Source organism: Mustela putorius, unplaced genomic scaffold (assembly GCF_011764305.1).
Source record: "Mustela putorius furo isolate JIRA1106 unplaced genomic scaffold, ASM1176430v1.1 tig00000135_pilon_pilon_pilon, whole genome shotgun sequence".
Taxonomy (NCBI): domain Eukaryota; kingdom Metazoa; phylum Chordata; class Mammalia; order Carnivora; family Mustelidae; genus Mustela; species Mustela putorius.
Window position 1 is genome coordinate 2,666,971 of NW_025421292.1, and position 21,754 is coordinate 2,688,724.

The window sequence follows — 21,754 nt, forward strand, 5'->3', positions numbered from 1 at the left end:
GGTTTCTAACACCAGTGATTAGGTCTTTAGTGGGGACGGGGGCCAGCCTGAGTGGGGGATGAGCAAGAATTGTGCCTACTTCGTCTGGCTTGGGTGCTCAGAGCTGCCATCCAGGCTAACAAAGGGAGTAGGCATCGCGAGGAGCCTTCCAGCAGTGTCATAGCTGCACGGGGGCCTCTGGGCTCATTTCTTCTCCTCACCCATACTCCAAATTTTGGGAACTCTTTAGACCTCTCTCTCTGTGGCCACAAGCCTGGGCTGCAGCCAAGATAATCCTAGAGCCTGAAGTTACCCTGAGTTCAATGGGGGAACCAGCAACACGTAAAGCTGTGAAGTGATGGGGACGGGACCCCTACACAACGTGTCCTCATTGGACACGGCAAGTGGAGAGTTCCACGAACCCCAGATCCTAGTTACAGATGGCTATCTGGTAGTTCCCGAAGTATAGCCCATCACTTGTGTCAGTATTTATAAGCTCATGGCCTCATTATGCACACTGAATCTGGCAAAAGAAAGAATCCTTTGATGGGGGGTGGGGATCATCGCAGGATGGACAAAGGAGGCCCCCAGAATCTGAGTTCAGAGGGAAAGGGCGCCCGACCAGCTGGTAGGGCACCCGCCTTGAGGTGGAATGAAGTCATCGGGTTACTATTGTTTAGCAACCCACTTCCTGCCTATTTTTGGCTACTCACACAGATAGCCTGTACACTAGCCCGGTGAACTTGGTCTGACATTTGCCATTGTACAAGAGAGCCAACTGTCATCCAGGCACGTCCATCTGAGTCTCATGAGTTAGATTCGTGGCAGTCTCGTCCTGGTTGTGACCCTCTGGGTACACGGATTCTATCAGGTTTGTTGACGTACCAAAACTTGGCCACTGGTGATGCCAGCAGAATCCCAGGAAGGCCAGCCTACCTCAGTGGATGGACATGCTTATTTGATTGTGATACAGTGTTTACTCCCCCTTCTCTATTCCTGTCTTCATCCCAGGTTCATTCACCCCAAGTCCGGATCAGCTCAGGCACGAGGCAATCACAAGCTTCCAATCTGCTCCCCTTCAATCTTTCCTGCTGCCTCCTCCTCAAACACGTTTGCTATTACAGGGCTATCCTTATCTTGGTCAAGAACGTGTCATGAGTATGAAGCTCAACTCCCTGGCCTGGCTTCTGTAGTCTTCCAAAATTTAGCCTCACCATGCTTTATTTTTCACAACAGCTCAATGTGTTCTCCATCTGTCTCTAGGTCACTCAGTGCCACTCTCCCAACGATGGTGGTCCTCCTGTTGTCCTCTGCCCGCAAGTCCTACCACTACATACCTTCAAAACACGGCTCCTGCCCATCAGCAGCCCCGATCAAAGTCACTGGAAAGGATGGGACATAAGACTTCCCAACCTGACCATGCCCAGCTCCTGCTCCCATGCGGGAAAGCAACATCTGGCTGTGCTTTCATGTTGTCTTCGATGTGGCTCACCTCTCTGTCCCTTTTGTGTCCTCTGGGCTCTGAGGAAGGCCTTACTGGCTTAGGGGACAGGCCCTCTCAGCCCTGGGCACTGGCAGTCCACCTGGGTCTCCCTGGGGCCCCGGCAGCCGAGTCTCTCATGGCCTGCTGTGGGGCTTCTCCAATTTACTTCTCACTTGAATTTCCTGAACATCAGACCGTCCATAGGGCCACCTGTGACCTACCTTGAGGGCAACTCTCAAGACCTCAGCAGAGAGTGGCGGAAAAAAATCAAAGCAGGACTGATGTGAAGAATTCATGGAAAATCTCAAGAAAGAAGAGACCAGACACTAAGCAGGGACGTGTGTGAAATACTGGTTTTTATTGGTTGGCACAAGATTACAACCTACAATTCCAATGCCCTTCCCTCCCACACAGCTCCAATGGAAGGAAACTGATTAACACACAGAAAGGAATAGCACGCTCACAGGATTAAGCATTTGTTTTTACAAAAAGGAGTGGGCTATGGGGATGATGGAACTTTAGGGAAAGTACTGAAGCTCTATCCAGACTACAGGGGAGGGGTCTGTCTGTCCTCTGTTGTGGGCACCACAGAAGCAGACACCTTAGTAAAGGAGAATCGTTACGTATGACTGGCCTGCTATTGAAGGGGGGGAAAGTGGGACTCACATCAGCTGGACATCTGTCTCGGACCCAAACCTGGACTGGCTGGACCCCGTTTCCTTTTCTTTTCAGCTCTCCCTCCCAACCCGACTGTACCCACAGGAAACAGAGGCATGAAGAAAAACATAAAACACCCTCCTTGAGAAGAGGTAACAAGAAAATTCCGTTTCTGCTGCTTTATCTGGACCAAGTTCCACTCCCCTGCTCCAAAGGGCACTGCATAGATCTTCCTACGAGTGCTGTAAAGATACTGGGGAAGGGGCCAGGCCTGCGCAGGTGGCCCCAAGTGGGTAGGAAGGAAAACTGGAACTTTCCATGCAATACCAAGCAAGGTTGTTTTGGAAACAAAAAATGGAAAGACCATGCACCCATGGGTTGGGAGCTCCGAAGTCCCAGAGTGCATTTGGGTTGGGGTAAGTGTGATATTATTTCAAAGCCCAGTTTACTGCAGCATCAGGTCCCAAGAGGTAAAAGGACCAAAACCAACCCATCCTTCTGTACAATCGCGGTTCCTTGGTTTCCTGTTTTGTTGCACTCACTGGAGTTATTCCTGCCAACCTCTCCAAGGGTGTGAGTACTCAGGCCGCTGGACATTCCACTTTCTACCCTTTCTGCAAGCAGGAGGCACACCACCCATGCAGGTGGTACACACATTCAGTCTGTAGACTGGTCACCGAAGGACTTGGTGACCTAATGACAGGAAGCCCAAGTTGTTTGCTTTCTGGGGAATATGGGGGACCCTGATGGGTGGGGACAGCAGCTGACTTCTGGTGGGATCAGAACAGTCTAGGTTGAGCATGAGATCCCCCAGGGGACTAGTTCCTGGGGGCATGGGCCCCTAGCTTTTGTCTCATTATTGGACTTGATCTTTTAAGTAATGGAGACATTACTGGACTTGATCTTTTAAGACTCGGCTAAAATGTCTGTGCACATGGGAGAAGGGACAAAGACTCTGCCTTCTGGGGGGAAAAACTCAAAACATCTTGGCTACTTGCCTCAGTTTAAGGGGTTCCCTGGAAATACTTGTCCAACTTGGCCAAAGGGAGATTGCATCTGGACAATACACTTGCAAAAGGGGAGGCAGCACATCTAGTTCATCCATTTTAGAACTGGAATGGTCCCGGGGAATTTCACCTTGTCGGATGCTGATGGTAGGTGAGTGATGTGGAGGGAATCATGGTGAGGAAGCACCTTAAAAAAACCTATTGTTTGGAGGCCACATCCTGCAGCTGAGCAAACAGGAGGCAGAGCCTCGCCGCCTCCTTAGGCGTCATCCCTCCCAAGATCACTGGAGGACAGGAGGTAAGGTCCTTGCAACGAAGGCAGGGCTGGCCAGAGCTGATTTCCAGAGGCTACTAATAGGCCTCCACGCCCTCTCTCTGATACACTTGGGTAAGCCAGAGCCACTTGCTTTAATTTTACAACAGCTCCCAATATCCTCAAATGCTCCTGACTCCTTAAGCACCCAGCAAACCGACAGCAATCTTTCCTAAGACAGAAGTACCAACTGAAGGTTTCTTAGTCTAACCATCTGCCTCTTCTTGGAGGGTAAGGTTGGAGCTTGAAGGTTTTCAGACCACGAAACAATAAAAACAGACCCGACGTGTATGAAACTGCACCACACACTGTTAGCAGAGTGGACCGACTTTTTTTCTGACCACTAAACACCACACTGTGCTGCTGGGCCCTGGACTCGCACATCTGTGCCTGGAGCAACAGACACAGTTCTGTCCACCCACAGGTGGGAGAGAAAGGGGGAGGTTGTTGAAGGCTAACCAAAACACCTGAAGCCAGTGAGATTTTGGAGGAGGGTCCCCTTGGATTCTGAGCAAAACATGCACGAGCCATGTGAGAAGCGGCAAAAGGGATGGTTTGAGTCTGTGCGCTGTGACTTCACTGTCTGCCATAGCCTTTGGAGCTCCTCCATGTTCCTGGGAGAACAAAAGCCACCCGGCTGCGGAGCAAAGGCCCCTGAAGTCCTCTCTGCATTTCAGCACTTTGGAGGTTCTCCCAAACCTGACTTCAGATCTGTCCCCGGTGGAAGCTCCTTTCTGGTGTGGGGGTGTCCTGGTGCGGAAAGTAGAAGTCCATCAGGTTCTACTTTCCCAGCCATAAGTCACATCTGTTATGCCAGTGTACTCGAGAAATCAAAACTAGAGTCTCCTTTAGATCATCTGTTAGTGACTCATCTCCTCCACAACAAAAAGAGGTTAAAAACCAGGGTTTAACCCTGAAAAGCTTTTAACCCCCCAAATTCGGGACAATAAAGAGGGGGACAGAGGCTATGGGGTCAGGGCTACTTTAGCTTACCATTTTCAAGTTGGCATAAAAGTGCTCAGAAAAACAGGTTTACATGGGTATTCCTCCCCAAGGGACTTACAGGCAATCTCACTGGAAAAATGATTTCCTGCAGGTGCCACCTGACCCCATACTAGGCAGAGGGGAGTATGGTCTCAAGGCCCAGCACTGGGATTTAGGTGACTTGCTTTTTCTCCAAGGAGCCCCAAAGACTTCCAGTTTTGATCTAAATGCCTGATTGGGCCCGTGAGCCCATAAGAATTTTACTATACCATTGAAATGTTCTCTGAAAGGTACACCCTACAGATAACTTCCACAGGCAGTAGGCAATTTAGCAGGTAATTGTTCCAGAACCAGAACTGAGGTTCCTCAAGTCAATGAATCCAGTCTTCACATCTGAGCTGGCTGCAGAGTGTGAAAGGACGGGCAGCATGTCAAAATGGCGAGGAACCTGGAAAATGACAATGCGGCTGCTTTTGGGTCTTCTAAAGCCAATCTCCAGAGTTTTAGATGCCTTTTTTGGTATGTTCTAGGGACTTCTGTATGGGGTTCAGAACTGAGAATGTAAACCAAAGGAAACCGAGAGTTAATTATTAAACAACTGGTTGCTGGAGGAACAGAAGCAATGCTTGTCCACCTTTTAGATATTAATCTTGCTTTTTTGGCCAAAGGCACTTTCTTCTGTAGCAGAATCCCTCCTGGTGTGAATTCTGAGTTGATGTGGCTTCCCTGTGGAGCTCCCCTTCAAGTGGACCATCTCATTTTTTCAGAAGACTAAAGCTCACCAAATCTTCACTATAAATAAAGCTTCCGGGGAGAGACATGCCTTTTTGACTCAGAAAGCTTCATACTGCAGACACAGAATCAGGGGACTACCCGCCTCAGCTCAAGCAGTGCATCCACACCCTCACCAAACAGCATCTTTTCTTTCTCTTTTTATTTATTCATTTTTAAGGGGACTAGGAGGGCGAACTATTTCATGAATCTGAGAGTGAGAGGTATCATTTGCTCGGATGTTCTGATCAGGCTTCTCACATCCCCAAAAGGTCATCAGCTACGGCAAAAATGTGGTCAAAGAGTGAAGCTGCCTCTGTCGAGGTGGAAGCAGAAAGGCTGCTGGCCTCCAGATTAGAGTCTGCCTCACATCCCCAGGTTCCCAGGGCCTCTGGTCACCTCAAGTTACCTAATCAACAGACAACAGTGGCTTTCATGGATTGTAGCCAGTGCTTCCCAATTTACTCCCTGAAAATCTCCAATGTCTGCTTTATGAGTGATCGTCTAAAACGACAATGGAACCCAGCTCTTCCAGGACAGTGAAGTCTCTGTTGCAGGGCTCACCCCAGAGAACCTAGGCTGACCATGCGCTGCTTTCTCACCTACTCTGAGTGAGATGGGTGCCCAGATGGAGCAAGGCTGAGGTCACAAACATCGGCAGCTACCCAGCCTGGAAGCCACCCCCCCATGGCCTTGGGGAAACAGGTTCCATCCCAGCAGGGCTCAGAAGGAATGGCTGTCACCTCGGCAGGGCAGTATGACCTGTGTCGCTTCGGGTCTGACCTCTTTCAGAGTTTCGAGAACAAGAACCACAAGAGCCCTTGCCTTGTATAATCACCATTAGATAACCTCCTCGTCCCAGAGCCTCTTGAGCTAACAGGTTTCCTATTTGTTATAAACATGGGTGTTCTGAAATGCAGAAAGGACCAGGACAAGGCTGGAGTATAAACAAGAGCTAATCCTCATTTACCTTAAAAACAAAATTGAGCCCATTGTGACGACTTCTCTAGGTATTTCTTCTAATTCCAAATTTCCTCTCAACAAGGCTGGATTCGAGAACACTTCAGAAATACTAAAAATCACACAGTCGTGGCAAAGATCGCACTGTGGTTATTAAATCCTTTTTAAGGAACCAAAAGAAATGCGGCTCAGGCTAAGCTGTTTTAAAAAAAGGTCAGGTGGGGAGACCAACAGAGGCACTCCCCCAGCACTAGGTGGAAACGACAAGCACATACAGTACAATGTGAGATGCATTGCCAGGTCCGGTGAGAGTTGGCTTGCTTCTCTGATTACATATGTTCTGGGGGGAAAAGGGGGCCTCCAACAAGAACTGTGTGTGGGCAAGAGAAAGGGGAAGAAGGAGGAAGAACACTTCTGCGTGGACATTTTATTCCGCTTTTTGCAACAAAAGGTGAATTTTTTTTTCTTCTAAGCAAGTCTAAAAGACCTTACATGGACTGACTCCTAATGTCAAAACAGAAATTATGTGTCACGAAGGAACTTGACTGTGTAGCAATGCGTTTACAAAACTGCTGCAGAAGCCTCCCGGGAGCAGTGACCCGCTCTGTTCCCCAGAGGCCCCGAGAGGCAAGGCCTCCCGGCTCTATGGCGCTATACCGTGCCAGGCGGAAGGCGGAAATCCTGCACCTTCGAGGCCTTCCAAGGCCTCACCGGGGTGGGGGGGGGGGGGGGGGGGGTGGGGGGGGGGGGTGGTGCTCCTCCCACACGCTTTGATCCCTCCAGATGGCCTCAGCTCAGACTCAGCATCGCAGGAGCCCTCTCCACGCAGGGCAGATGGGGCAGCGGACACTTGTAAAAACAAAACTGTCAATTCGTTAACTTTTCCATCCTGCCAGGTTTGCTACGAGAAAGATCAGGACTCTTGTTTCATGGGCCACGTCATTCTGCAAGGCTACAAACAAATCGGATACAGCCGACTCCTGGTAGCCCTACTCTCTCTCTCTCTCTCTCTCTTTCACACACACACACACACACACACACACACACACCGCCCTGGTCCAAAAAGATGGCATGACCTCACTGATGCTTCCCCAGTGGCTGCAAAACGATAAACTGAAAACGAAGTGAACAAAGTGAAATCCCCAGTGCTTTCTCCATCCGGCGCACGGTGGACTGTGATGGATGCCCTAGTAATAAACCAGCATCCTGAAGGGCAAACTCACTGTGAGACTGCGTCTGCGCCACACACAGCAACCTTTTTGTGTCAAGCTTGAATGAGTTGCGTACCTGCAGAGTTCACAGCAAAGTGGTGTCCAAGAAAGCTTCTGCGAGTGGGATCACTTGTGTGCGTTCTTCTGTTTCTCCTTGCTTTCTCTGGGGAAGAGTAACGGCCACCGCGACCATGGGTCTGAGTCATCTATCACAGAAGGGCTATGACTACACAGCTGTGAAGATAGCCATGCTGTTAACGGTGCCAGGGAGGGAGGAACACCAATTCTCGCTCATCAGGATCCCAGTGTAACAAAAAATAGCACCAGTTTCCACAATTCTGGTGTTGGACAAAGCTTCTTTTTGTCCGTTAAGAAAGCATCAGCACAATCTCTCCAGTTAATTGCATTAATAGGACCCATTCATGTCACTGAAAAACACCTCTGGGCACAGTTCACTCTCCTGACCCAAAGATGCCAACATCAGTCCACACTGGACTTGGTAGGGTCCTCTGTTGTGACACCGGCCCAGTAAAAACATCTTTAGATCATGAAAAAACGCACAAATTACTAGCATCACTGCAGTTCTCTTTTTAGGAGTCCTGCTTGTTTTCCTGCAGAGTACTTTTAGTCCATCTCGTAAAGGCAGAATTTAGTTGGAAGAACGTCTTTTGGATTCCACTTAGTGCTTGGTTGAACCTATTACATTTTCTCCTTTGCTTACATGGGCAGCAGCTCAGACTGCTCTTCATTGGGCAACAAGTGGCAGTCGGTTCGTTTTAGAGCAAGAAATGCGAACAGCGAGTTGGTATTTAAACTCAGATCCCGTGGTGTGGTTTGTCCACTGGGACCGTTTAGGGACAGGATGCCTTTCCCAGAGGTAGGACGGTATTCTAGGGAAACTGTGGGCACCCTTTGGTGGTTCTGTGTCTCAAGACTGGGAAAGAAGATACAAACTGAGAGACATACAGTGAAATTTAAAGTTCTTCGAAAGATGTCCCCTCAAAATGTTGAACACTGAATGACACAGGCCTACATCTTTATATATATATGTATACATACATCTCTTTTAGTGGGAGGGAAGAGCAAAAGCTTTTCAAAGTTTGAGTATTTATTAGAATTTTTAAATAAAGAAAACTACGATTTTCATTTCACATCCTGGCTACATTTTGACAAAGGAAGATGCCACTAACGGCATGTCCTAAGCCAGGGACTAACAGTGTCCGCTCTCCTAGACTCACCACTCCATCTCAAGACCCTGTTCTGCTTACTTCCCAACTAAATGACACAACTGGCAAACGAAGCCAGCACATAGCCTGTATCAAAAACCAACACGAGTCTGCAGCAGGCTTATGCACGATGTCGTTCTAGTCAACCACCCAGCGTTCTCCCATGCCACTTCTCAGCAGATGGACCTTTCACATCTCAGGAGGAGACACACTGACTATTTCTGAGCATGCTCCATGGTGCAATTCCAAGTGCTGTCACATCGCAAAGATAAGCAGACACCTGGATCATCCTCCCATGTAATTTTCGGGAACTTAAACATGGTCACCCAAGGAGGGGATGGGACCATACACCTGCACTGGCCCAGGCCAGTGGATGATTCTGCACAAGGACAATGTCCAGTTCAGCATGGTGTAAGGCATGGATGCACAAGGAGAGAAGCCACTGTTGGCGGTTAAGTAGCATAATGGAAAAAATTCCAACCCGCAGGACAGAAACAGTGCTTGATGCTCTAGATTTTTAGATGGTGATCCCAAGAATCCAGTTCAAATCCCTACTGTCAACATGTACAGAGGACTCCAATCTCTATCATTGTTTCTCCAGGTCTGAGCAGAGGCCATTTGCTCCCGGGTTGGTAATAGAAAAGAAAATTGGTTTCTTTCTATGTCTTTCTTGGCAATGGAAACACAACTTTGAGAAGGCCATGAGTTCTGGGAGTGCTACAAAGGTAGCTAAACTCTTTCCGTACCCTATGTAACTACAGTCAGTGACTGGGGAAAAGAGAGGGGACAGGGACATTTACCTAGCCACTAGCATCAAAAAACAAAAAGGGAAATTAACTGCGAGGCTCTCCATTTCAGAAACACCCCGAATTTAAAAAACGAAACAAAAACCTTGAAAAATTAAACAGTTAAATTCCTCTTCTAAAAGTCATTTATTTACATATTATATGCCCAGTATATAATGTGTAGATAAATGTACCCTGCCGGGGGAAGTGACCAACCTCCTGTACTGAACAGCTCATTAGAGGACAAATTCTTGAAAGGTTTCATCTCATACTGGTATCTTTTAATAAAAAAAAAATTAAAAATCAAAGAAAAAAACGTCTGGCCAGGGCTGGGGTGAGACAAACAGGAACACTTCAGAATCCAAGGCCGAGGGAAGGCTGTCTGTCTCTCTAGACAATTGTAGGGGTGTGAAAGGGAGGGACCGATCATGCACAAAAGTACTTACAAATTACACACCCACCCCCCACCCCCTCCATAAAAAGAGAAGAAAAAGCCCATCACTTAACACCAAATAGCAACACCATCAAGAACCCCTTTCTCTGCTGCCCATCATGCCTTATTTGGAGAGGAGGCCTGTGAGGAGAGGTGAAAAGAGCAAGGGAGGGAAGATCTGCGCCCCAGTCTAGTTTCCAATTTCCATTCCTCTTACGCGAAGTCTTCAGTCATCTGACGCCTGGCCTGGAGCTCTGGGAAGAAACCGAGTACGTGGTGGCCACGACCGGGGTGCCGTTGTTGGCCGAGTAGCCTTGCCTCAACGTCTCAAAATACGACGCCTGCACCGGCTTGTGGTACTGCAGCACTTTGACAGCGTCTTCTATTTTAAACCATTCTCTCTTCCTTCCTGTGGGGGCAGACAGAAGAAGAAATGAGGACAAAAGGGAAGCGATTGCAGGCTTCTGATCTTCAGCTTGGGAGCAAGGGTCGCTGAAAACAGAAAAGCAACATTATCAAGACTTTAAAACTGGGCATTACGAAGATGTTTTTCCTCCCTTTCTTTCCCTACAAGAGTATATGCTTTAAATACCATACAGATGTCTGATGCAGAAGATAGGGAAGACATCTGAGAAGCAGACTGTGTGAAACCCGCCCTCCTGGTCTCCTCTCACGTTCCGGGGCCTCTGGGCCTTGCCCGGCTCGCAGGTACACACCTGAAGCCCAGCCAGCACCCCCATCTTCTGTACAAATCAGCACGAACGTCCGCTTCCAGAATTATGGGGCTGCCTGCCTTATAATCAGTTATTTATTTCAGAATTTAAAGAGTTATATATCCATATATCATAAAATATTTTTAAAAGTAACCATCCCTACTAACTTCTCAGTCTGTTTTCTTCCTTTTTTCTCAAATTTGTTTTGAAAATCCTTTATTTTTTTCTCTTATAATAAAAGATCATTGCTTAACATTAGGAAAATGGAAGAAAGTATAAAGAATACAATTACCTACAACACGAGAAACCACAAATGACTACCCTGGGTATCTTCGTGTCTTTGCTTTTCTTCCATTGTATCTGAAAAAGAGGCTGCCCTGAACAACTATAACTGGGATCATGCTTTCAGATGCTTGGAGTCCTGAAGAGCTCTAAGAAGAGTGTTGTGGTTAGAACCCCCGATGCTGGAGCTAACATGCTGGGCTCCAATAACATCACTGGCTCTAATGAACGGTCAGTTCATGGCAAGTTACTGAACTAGGTACTGAGCTGTGCCCCTAACCTTCTTCATTTGTAGAGGTAATAACTAGTACCCATCTCACAAGTCAGTTGTGAGGATTTTTTTTTTTAAAGATTTCATCTATTTGACAGAGAAATAGTGAGAGAGGGAACACAAGCAGGGGGAACCAGAGAGAAGCAGACTTCCCGCTGAGCAGGGAGCCCGATACAGGACTCCATCCCAGGACCCTGAGATCATGACCTGAGCTACAGATAGACGCTTAACTGACTGAGCCACCCCGGTGCCCTAGTTGTGAGGATTAATATGTAAGATACCTGGCACACAGTATATGTTATAAGAGTTTGCTTATTAGTACTATTATTGTTATTGCTTCTTTTTTTATTACACACTCTTTCTTACTTACTTGTCTACGTTATAAAAAAAAATATGTGCAGCGCCTGGATGGCTCAGGCAGTAGAGCGTCTGAATCTTGATTTTTGGCTCAGGTCACAATCTCAGGGTTGTGAGACGGAGCCCATGTCCGGGTTCTGTGCTGGGCGTGGATCCTGCTTAGGATTCTCTCTCTTCCCCTCTCCCTCAGCCCCCAGCACTCTCGCTCTTCAAAAACAACAAAAAAACCCTTTATCTGTTTTTTTCTTTGTATTAACCTCCCAGAAGAGGCCTAGAACTGAGATCCTAAGAATAAAACATGTGGACTCTAAAGGCCTCGTGTTCTGTAACGCCAAATTGCTTTCCAGCAGGGCCATCCCACTCCCCAGCCCTGCCTGTGTGTTCGCCACATGTCATTCTCACCACCGCCCCGCTCGGCAATGCTACCTTTCCCTCTGTCACTGCCTTATTCTTTAGGTGAAAACCAGAACCTCATTTTTGTTTTCATTTCACATTCCTATTTTAATGTAGCTCTAATTAGTGTATATATAAGTTTATACCCTGCTTTTTTCATTCACCAACAATGGTCTATTAGCTTTCAGAAGCCCGTGTTTAACAGCTGTGCGACATTCCATCAGACAAATGTACCTTAGCTCACTTATCCTTCACTGAGGCGTACATTTAAAAGCCAATTTCCACCCGAAAAAGGCTCATCTGAAGGACAGCTCACAGGCTTATTCTCCATATTTTAGACTATTTTGGTATTTCAATTCTCTCAAGTAGTACAAGGTGAAAGTCCTGTTGGATATTAATAGAGCAACGGTACCTTGACAATTCATATCACTAGTGTGTGACTCCTGCCTGACAGAATGCTCTGAGGACAGGGCCATGCCACACTCATCTCTGTCTCCTTTTTAAGCCCTAGCACTGGCTGTCAAGGAGGCTATTTTTAATAAACCCCTACTGAATTCATTTCCTTGAGCATATTGCATTCTTACCAGATACAAAGCCGTTGAAAGCCGAAAGGCCACAAAACACCCACATCAGCAGTGTGAGGGGCACGGTGGCAAAGCCCACACGCACCATAAAGGGAGAGGTTTCAGCAACTGGATTCTATCCGTTTGCTGATTTATAACCGGTTTTTAAATTAATATTACACTTTCCTAGAATATACTTTCCTTCAGAGGCAAAAGATTAAACCATGATCCAACCATTAAATCAACTAAGTTTTTAGTTCCAAAGACACACACCCAATAGTGATCTGAGCAATCAGAGAATGGCTCCTCAGGAGAAAAGGAGGGGCATCTGAAGGCAAATATGGGTAAAACCGGAAACTGCTCCCACTGCTCTGCTTCTACCACACAACTCTGGAGGAAGCGGCTCCCCCCACCAAACCAGTAGCTTTCTCCAACAGTATGAATAAGCATCACAAGGAACAGCCAAGGTCCTGCTCCCAGCTGGGGTTTCGTGGCCAGCGGTGGCCCCAGCATTGTGGACAAGGGTCACTATCTGCTGTGGGCGGACCAGTTTGGTGTTAGAAACCACATTTCTTATTTTTTAGGCACCATGTTTCTATTGGTTGACCAGGTACCCACCTTCAGCTTTCTTTTGAATATTTCAAAACACTACTTTTCATCAAAATGGACATGCTTGTTCCAATAAACATATTCTTCTATGGCTTCTTTCATCAGGCTTGTTTCTAGGTCTGGATCATGACCTGTGGCGTGGCAAGGGCCCGTGGCGGGGAGCATTCTGAAAGCTATCTGGGGACAACTTACCAATGTTAACGGAATCTTCCCAGTCTTCCAGCACTTCTGTGACAATAAGCACATACACATACGTTCTGTGCTTCCTCTCCTGGTTCTGAAGGGCAAAGAGAAAAGGACAGAGGAAGAGCTTTCCCTCAGAGAGCTGACATTACTTAAGTGAAACACACTCTTAGCCGTATGTCCGGAGAGCTCAGACACAAGCATTCCTTTTACTTTTAATCATCCTACAGTCATGAAGGGAATAGCGCCAGATGGCCTATTTAAAACATGCCGCACTTGCATTTACGGCTGTGCTCTTTGGCTGGCCTTCTAAAACCCAAGCTTTAATCTCTTTTTTTTGTTCCCCTTCCCCTAAGTACAACTTCCCAGGAAGGCTGTGAGAAGAAGTTTGTGACCCCTTGAGAAATGTAACTCGCAAGAACACAAGGAAGAGAAGAGGCTGTGGGTGGGTGGGGCTTCCATGAGCGCAAACAAGCTGATGATCTGGCATGTCTTCCCTTCTCCTACTAACTTTGCTCATCTTTATTTCCCCACTTCTCACTTCCTTCCACCTTCCTCCAAACCTCTACCCAGCCTCTTAGCTTGTTCCTTCCACCTTTGCTATATAGTTATTTTATCTTCTTTTCCTTCAGTGTTCTCTATACTTTATGTCCCTTCCTTGTATCTCGGAGAAGAGGAAGAGAGGTAGGGACGGGATAAACCATATTAGGCATACCTTGTTTGTGCGTCACAGACACTGCCTCTGCTATAAATGGAAGGTCTGTGGCAATGTGGTGTCAAGCAAGTCTACTGAGGTCTTCTTCCTAATGGCATTTACTCACTTTGTGTCTGTCAGTTTGGTAATTCCCACAGTACTTCAGACTTTTTCGTTATTATTATTTTTTTTTTTTTTAAAGATTTTATTTATTTATTTGACAGAGAGAGATCACAAGTAGGCAGAGAGGCAGGCAGAGAGAGAGAGAGAGAGGAGGAAGCAGGCTCCCTGCTGAGCAGAGAACCCGATGCGGGACTCGATCCCAGGACCCTGAGATCATGACCTGAGCCGAAAGCAGTGGCTTAACCCACTGAGCCACCCAGGCGCCCCTTTTTCGTTATTATTATAAGTGTTATGGCAATCCATGATCAATAACTGTTGATGTTGCTATTGTAATTGTTTTAGGGTCCCACAAAGGATGCCCCTATAAGATATGAACTCAAGCAATAAATCCCACTGACTGGTCATCCCCATCTCTCTGTCCTTCTCCCTATTCCCCGAGACACAACAAAATTAAGATTAGGCCAATGGGGAGTGCCTGTGTAGCCCCATTGGTTAAGCATCTGCCTTTGGCTCAGGTCATGATCCCAGGGTCCTGGGATTGAGCCCCGTATTAGACTCCCTGCTCAGCGAGGAGTCTGCTTCTCTCTCCCTCTGCCAGCTGCTCCCCCTGCTTGTGCTCTTCTCTCTCTCTCAAATAAATAAATGAACTCTAAACAAAACAAAACAAAATAAAACAACAACTTTAAGACAAGATTAACCAATTAATAACCCTACAGTGACTTCTAAATGTTCAAGTGAGAAAAAAAATTGCATAGCTCTACTCTCCCTTTAAATCAGAAGCTCACAATGATTAAGCTTGGTAAGGAAGGCATGCTGAAAGCCAAGACAGGCTGAAAGCTAGGCCTCTTGCACCAGTTAGCCAAGGTGTGAATGCAAAGGAAAAGTTCTGGAAGGAAATTAAAAGTTCTACTGCAGTGAACGCATGCATGACAAGAGAGCGAAATAGCCTTACCCTTGATATGGAGAAGGTTTGAATGTTCTGGATGGAAGATCAACCCAGTCACAACCGTCCCTTAAGACAAAGCCTGACCCAGAGCAAGGCCCTCGCTCTCTTCAGTTCTGTGAAGGCTGAGAGAGATGGGAAGGCCAAAGGAGAAAAGTCTGAAGCTAGCAGAGGTGGCTTCATGTGGGTTAAACCAGAAAGAAGCTGTCTCCATAACACAAAAGTGCAAGGTGAAGCAGCAGGTGCTGATGGAGAAGATGGAGCGAGTTCTCCAGGAGACCTATCTCTGATCATCCATGACGGGGCTATACTAGACAACAGTTTTTCAGTGTAGATGAAACGGCCTTCTATCGGAAGAAGATGTCATCTAGGACTTTCATGGTTAGGGAGGTCAATGCCTGGCTGCAAAGCTTCAAAGGACGGAGTGACTCTCTGGTCAGGGGCAGCTGGTAACTTCAAGTTGAAGCCAGGGCTCAAGGATCATTCCAAATATCCTAGGGTCTTCAAAAATTAAGCGAAATCAACTCTGCCATGCTCTTATAAATGGAACAAAGCCTGGATGACAACACACCTGTTTCCAACATGGTTTACTGAATACTTAAAGCCCACTGTTGAGAACTCCTGCTCAGAAAAAAAGATTTCTTTTAAAACAAATAATACATTATATGCTACTAAGAATAAATAGCCAAAAAAAAAAAAAAAAAAAGATTGCTCATTGACAGTGTCCTTGGTCAGCCAAGTGCTCTGATGGAGATGGACAAGATGAATGCTTCCATGCCTGCTAGCACAACATCCATTCCACAGACCATGGATCAAGGAGTCATTTCAACTTGTAAGTCCTTCTACTTAAGAAATACACTTCATAAGGCTAGAGAGTGAGTGATCCCTCTGATGGATCTGGGCAAAGTAAACTGGAAACCTTCTGGAAAGGACTCACCATCTAGATGTCATAAAGAACAATGGTGATTCATGGAAAAAGGTAAAAAATATCAACACAAACAGGAGTTTGGAAGAAGCTGATTGCAATCCTCATGAAGGACTTTGAGAGATTCAAGACTTGAGTGGATGAAGAAACTGCAGATGTGGTAGAAAGAGCAAGGGAACTAGAGTAAGTGGAGTCTGCAGTCAGTTAAGCGTCCAACTCTTTTTTTTTTTTTTTAAGATTTTATTTATTTATTTGAGAGAGAGCGAGAGCATGAGAGGGGGAGGGCCAAAGGGAGAAGCAGGCTCCCTGCTCAGCAGGGAGCCTGATGTGGGACTCAATCCTGGAACTCCAGGATCTTGACCTGAGCCAAAGGCAGTCGCCCAACCACCTGAGCCACCTAGGGACCCAAAGCGTCCAACTCTTGGTTTCAGCTCAGGTCATGATCTCAGAGTCATGAAATGGAGCCCTGCACTGGGTTCTGTGTTCAGCAGAGAGTCTGCTTAAAACTCTCTCTCTCTCCTTCTCTCCTTCCAACTGCCCTGAGCTTATGCTCTCTGCTCTCTATCAAAAAAGATAGGAAGGAAGGAAGGAAGGAAAGAAGGGAGGAAGTGGAACCTAAAATGGGACTGAATTGCTGCAATCTCATGGTAAAACCTGAAGACACGAGAAGCTGCTGCTTACGGACAAGCACAGAAAGTGGTTTCTTGAGATGGAGTCTACCCCTGGTGAAAATTGTGTGAAGATTGTTGAAGTGACAACAGAAGATATAGAATATTCCATAAATGTAGTTGATAAAGCAGCAAGTAGGTTTGAGAAGACAGACTCCCAATTTTGAAAGAAGTTGTACTGTGTGTAAACAGCATAGTCTGCTACAGAAAAAATATATACAAAAGGAAGAGTCAACTGGTGCAACAAACTATTTTTTTTTTAAAGATTTTATTTATTTATTTGACAGACAGAGACCCAGTGAGAGAGGGAACACAAGCAGAGGGAGTGGGAAAGGGAAAGCAGTCTTCCCGCTAAGCAGGGAGCCCGAGGAGGGGTTTGATCCCAGGACCCCGGGGCCACCACCTAAGCCGAAGGCAGATGCCTAATGGCTGGGCCACCCAGGCTCCCTGCAAACTTCTTATTTTAAGAAACTGCCACAGCCAACCCAATTCTTAGCAACCATGACCCTGATCAGTCAGCAGCTATCAACACAGAGGCAATCCCTTCGCCCAGCAAAAAGACTGTAACTTACTGAAAGCTCATGATGATTAGCATTTTTTAGCAATAAAGTATTTTTAAATTAAAGCATACACATTGATACAGACATTGTAAGTGTATATATACACTTCATAGACTACAATATAGTATAAATATAACTTTCATATGCGCTGACAAAAATCAAATATTTGACTCACTTTATTGCAATAAATGCTCTATTGCAGTGGTCTGCAACTGAACCGACAGTATCTCTGAGGCTACGCCTGTACTTTGAAATAATTCTATTTGTCTGGAGGGGACTATGGGATTTTGAAAAAGAAAGAAAACTATTCTCTTGGTGCTGCTTTGTTTTGAAAACACAGCAAAACAAAGATGGCGTCTACCCTAGACTCGGACCTCAAGGGACTAGATGTTTTTGTCCCCCCCGATTAGGATGTTGAAATCCTAACTCCCAATGGGTTAGTATTAGCAGGTAGTATTAGGAGCTCCCAATCTGGCAGCAGATTGGGTTGAGAAGGGCTGACTCTTGGGATAAAAGATGCCCCAGTGAGCAACCATCCCCCTTTCACTGTGTGAAAACAGAGAAATGGCTACAAGAACCCCCTGCTTTTCAAAAATTCTAGGTAAGCCACTTCAGTTTCACTTTTATGAAAGACCTACATCAGTACCTGCTTTTGCTAACTGAAAGAAATCTGAAGAGGAATTTGCATTTATTTAAAAAAAAATGAAAAGCAAAAGAAGCATTCAGCATTTCTATTGTAGCAAGCTATCAGAAGCAGTGGCCACCTGGAGCCGTGAGAGAGGAGAGGGTGGTCAGCCGGGCTCCTTCCCTGGGAACTGCACTCAGCACTCCCTCACTGAGCTGCCAGAGCTGTGGACTGGGGCTCTGCACACCTGTGCGTTAGCTTAACTTATTTTATGTAACCGTTAACAACATGGATCCTGAAGTATCAGAAAAGCCTCAGAGAGATTGTTTTTTGGTTTTGGAAGTGCTAAAAAAAAAAAAAATCACCATATAAATTAATTGCTTCTTCACTTTCTACCATTTTGACTTACAAAAGGCTTCCTATGAACACGCTACTTTTGGATAGCAGGAGAAACTAGTAACTATGAACCAGGAAGTGGGTCCTCACCAGACAGTGAGTCCGCTGGGGCCTTGATTTTGGACTTTCTAGCCTCCAGAACTGTGAGAAACTCATTTCTATTGTTTACAGGACACTCAGTTTTGTTATAGCAGCCTGAAAGGACGAAGACAAAGAAATACATATATCCATATTACATGGTTACTAACATGATACCAATTGCACCAAAGATTTTAATAGGCTTACCTCAAAAATTCCAACTAATCTTCCCAATGTCCCTTTTACTCCAGCCTGAAAAGTGAAGAAGAATTAACACATTAATATTGTTTATATTGCTGGTCTCATTCTGAATCAAAACCCAAGGATGGGGGTGCCTGGGTGGCTCAGTGGGTTAAAGCCTCTGCCTTCGGCTCAGGTCATGATCCCAGGGTCATGGGATCGAGCCCCACATCGGGCTTTCTGCTCGGCGGGGAGCCTGCTTTCCCCCTCCTCTCTCTCTAACTGCCTCTCTGCCTACTTGTGATCTCTCTCTGTCAAATAAATAAATAAAATCTTAAAAAAAAACCCCAAAACCCAAGGATGACTAGGTCTATGGAGGTCACACCAGTATTTTCTGAGTGTCACAGACTGGTAACAGCAGGGTGTGCTCTAGGGAGGGAGGATTCCTCTCATCTCCTCCCCGTCTCTCTCCCCACTGCCATGCCGGCCAAACACAGCAGGTAATCAAGGCCATGAAGCCACATGGAAGATATTTTGAGGTATTAATTACTTCACTCACTCACTCATTCATTCAACAAATACATTGACTGCCTAATACGTGTCAGAGATACAGTGATGAATAGGCTAGAACACAGGATCCAAGAACAGGATCCTTATCTGACTCGTTCTTGGCTGTCTGCATACAATAAGTCTGAAAAACAGGGCTCAGCACCTTGTAGAAGCAGCTCAGGAAGGCGTAAGTTAACAAGTACATAAACCTGGTGATTCTGCTAGTGACAGGAATTGACAGAGATGCACAGAATGATATGATGGACAGAGTTGACAGGGAGGTAGCAACTTCATACAGCGGTGAGGCTTTTGTGCATAAACTCCATTATCTCCCATTGGCCCTTTGGTATTTTTTTTTTAAATTTGTGTCTTTCTGATGCATCACAGGCACATTTTTCAGTTATTTCAATTGATTAATTTTCTTTTCAGCCTATCAAAACTAGGGCTATCCCATCTCTAGGCATGTTTTTCATTTCTACCTGTTCTTTACATATCTGTTTCCATTATGTATGCCTTTGTTTCCATGATTTTTTGTTCTTTTAAATTTCTTCATTCACCTTTGAACAGCTTGAACATACTTAAGTTCCTTGTCAGGCCATGCCATAAAATTCATTTCATCTGAAGTGAATTCATGTTCCAGCTGGTGAAGGGCTTACTTGTGAAGCTTCTGCTCCAACGATATCCAGGGAATACTGCAGGCAGAGCCATGGAATCGGGTGTGGTTTGGCTCCATCTTTTACCGTGCATTGCTTCTGTGTCCTCTCCCTACCTAGGTGCACACCTTTCTAAAAGTCTCTGCTCCTGGTATCCTTTCCGTTGGGAACCTAGGCTCTCCTACTCCAAGGGTTCTGAACACTAGCCACCCAAGGCCTGTCAGGCTGCAGTCTTCCCATGACATTCAGGAGTTCTACCCTATTTCTATAGAGGTGGTACCCACCTAACTTTTGTGCCAAGCTATGTCTTTTTTTTTTTTTTCCAAGCTATGTCTTTTTAGCTTTTGGTTTTTCTATCTTATATCTGTCCCTGCTAGAGGTGAGGAGAGCAAGAGAAGGATGAATCCCTGGAAGTGCCTAAGAAATGCTGTAACTTGTTTTTAATTTCCACTGCCTTGTTATGTTATAACTAAATTTGTAATAAACTAAAAATTGAGGCAAAAATACTTTCTAAAGACAAGAGGTACTCATTAAGTCTGTACAAAATGAAGAAAATTTTGAAATAAGTACTCCGGAAGTTCTTCAAAGATATTTAAAATAAAGGCCAACTTATAGGCCTAGACTCCTAGGTAAGCTATATTTTAAAATCAATTTTTGAGAATTATCTGTCAAAGAATTCTCTTCTTTCCTCTTGCCAACATGCCTGTTCATTTCCTATCCATTCTTTCCCCCATGTGGCTTTGGGGTCTACTAAAATGAAATGTTTACCTTTTCTTATTTAAACTGATTCTCTACATGTTTAAAAAATTTTTTGTATTTATTTAAGTAACCTCTACAGCCAATGTTGGGCTTGAACTAATGAAGATCAAGGGCCACACACTCCACTGACCGAGCCAGCCAGGTGCCCTTAAACTGACTCTACATTTTTAGAGATAATTGCACTCCACGGCCAGTTAAGACTAAGATTGTACTTTATGAATTAACCAATGTAGCTGCCTGAACAAGTGGGACGAGCTGGCAGGCCAGCCTAGACTAGAAAACCAATTCAGTACCCTCACCCCGGTAGCCTGAACACTCAGATCAACTCCTGAGATGTGACACTCGTGCTCCTGCCTGTGGTCACCACCGACTGGGCCTAGAGCATCCGTCAGGTTGGTGGAGAGGGAGGGAGGTAAGGAGATTCACAGAGGCTCAGAGAGGGCATCATTCACATTTCTCTTCTGCAAAGTAGAGACATAGTTCTCTTTAGCAGTTTTAACTGTTAAATTAAAATTTTTTTCCCTAAAGAAACCAGAAGTTTAGAAAAGAAAATGACCTCCATTTTTTTTTTTTTTTTTTTTGGTCAGAGAGAGAGAGAGCGCGCAAGCACAGGCAGACAGAATGGCAGGCAGAGGCAGAGGGAGAAGCAGGCTCCCTGCTGAGCAAGGAGCCCAATGTGGGACTCGATCTCAGGACGCTGGGATCATGACCTGAGCCAAAGGCAGCCGCTTAACCAACTGAGCCACCCAGGCATCCCTGATCTCCAATTTTTTAAAAAAAAGATTTTATTTATTTATTTAAAGAGTGTGTACTCATGGGGGTAGGGAATGGAGGAGGAGGAGAGGGACAAGGGACAAGCAGACTCCTCGCTGAGCTCAGAGCCTGACACAGGGCTCAATCTCATGACCCTGAGATCATGACCTGAGCCAAAATCAAAGAGTCGGACTAAACTGCCTGAACCACCCAGGTGCCCCAATCTCCAATTCTTTTTTTTAAAGATTTTATTTGTTTCTTTTGACAGAGAGAAAGAGTTCACAAATAGGCAGAGAGGCAGCAGAGAGAGAGGGGGAAGTAGGCTCCACGCCAAACATATAGCCTGATGCGGGGCTCGATCCCAGGACCCTGAGATCATGACCTGAGCTAAAGGCAGACACTTAATCCACTGAACCATCCAGTTGCCCCCCAATCTCCAATTCTTAAGGGAGCAATTAATTTAATATTATTACAGTTCAATACAACTTATTTAAAACTTTTGTTTAATAATGGTGTTTTCTGCATCAACACATATCTGATTTACTTTAACAAAGGCAGTTGGAAAAAGCATTAAAGCATTTTTTTCTTTCTTCTTCTTCTTCTTTTTTTTTTTTTTTTTTTGCATTTTTCTTTATCACATAGATACATTCTGGGGTGCCTGAGTGGCT

General features: G+C 45.6%; 1 protein-coding gene across 1 annotated transcript in view; it reads right to left on the reverse strand.

Annotated features, from left to right (window-relative positions):
* Window positions 1-1,797: 1,797 nt before the first annotated feature.
* LOC101693633 (diphosphoinositol polyphosphate phosphohydrolase 1) overlaps window positions 1,798-21,754 on the reverse strand; it is a 119,880-nt gene continuing 99,923 nt past the window's right edge. The window contains exons 3-5 of the mRNA XM_004770653.3: window positions 18,400-18,444; window positions 13,190-13,274; window positions 1,798-10,218 (exon numbers count right to left, since the gene is read on the reverse strand). Coding sequence (XP_004770710.1) covers window positions 10,040-10,218; window positions 13,190-13,274; window positions 18,400-18,444 — 309 coding nt within the window. The 3' untranslated portion in view covers window positions 1,798-10,039. The remainder of the gene's footprint in view (window positions 10,219-13,189; window positions 13,275-18,399; window positions 18,445-21,754) is intronic.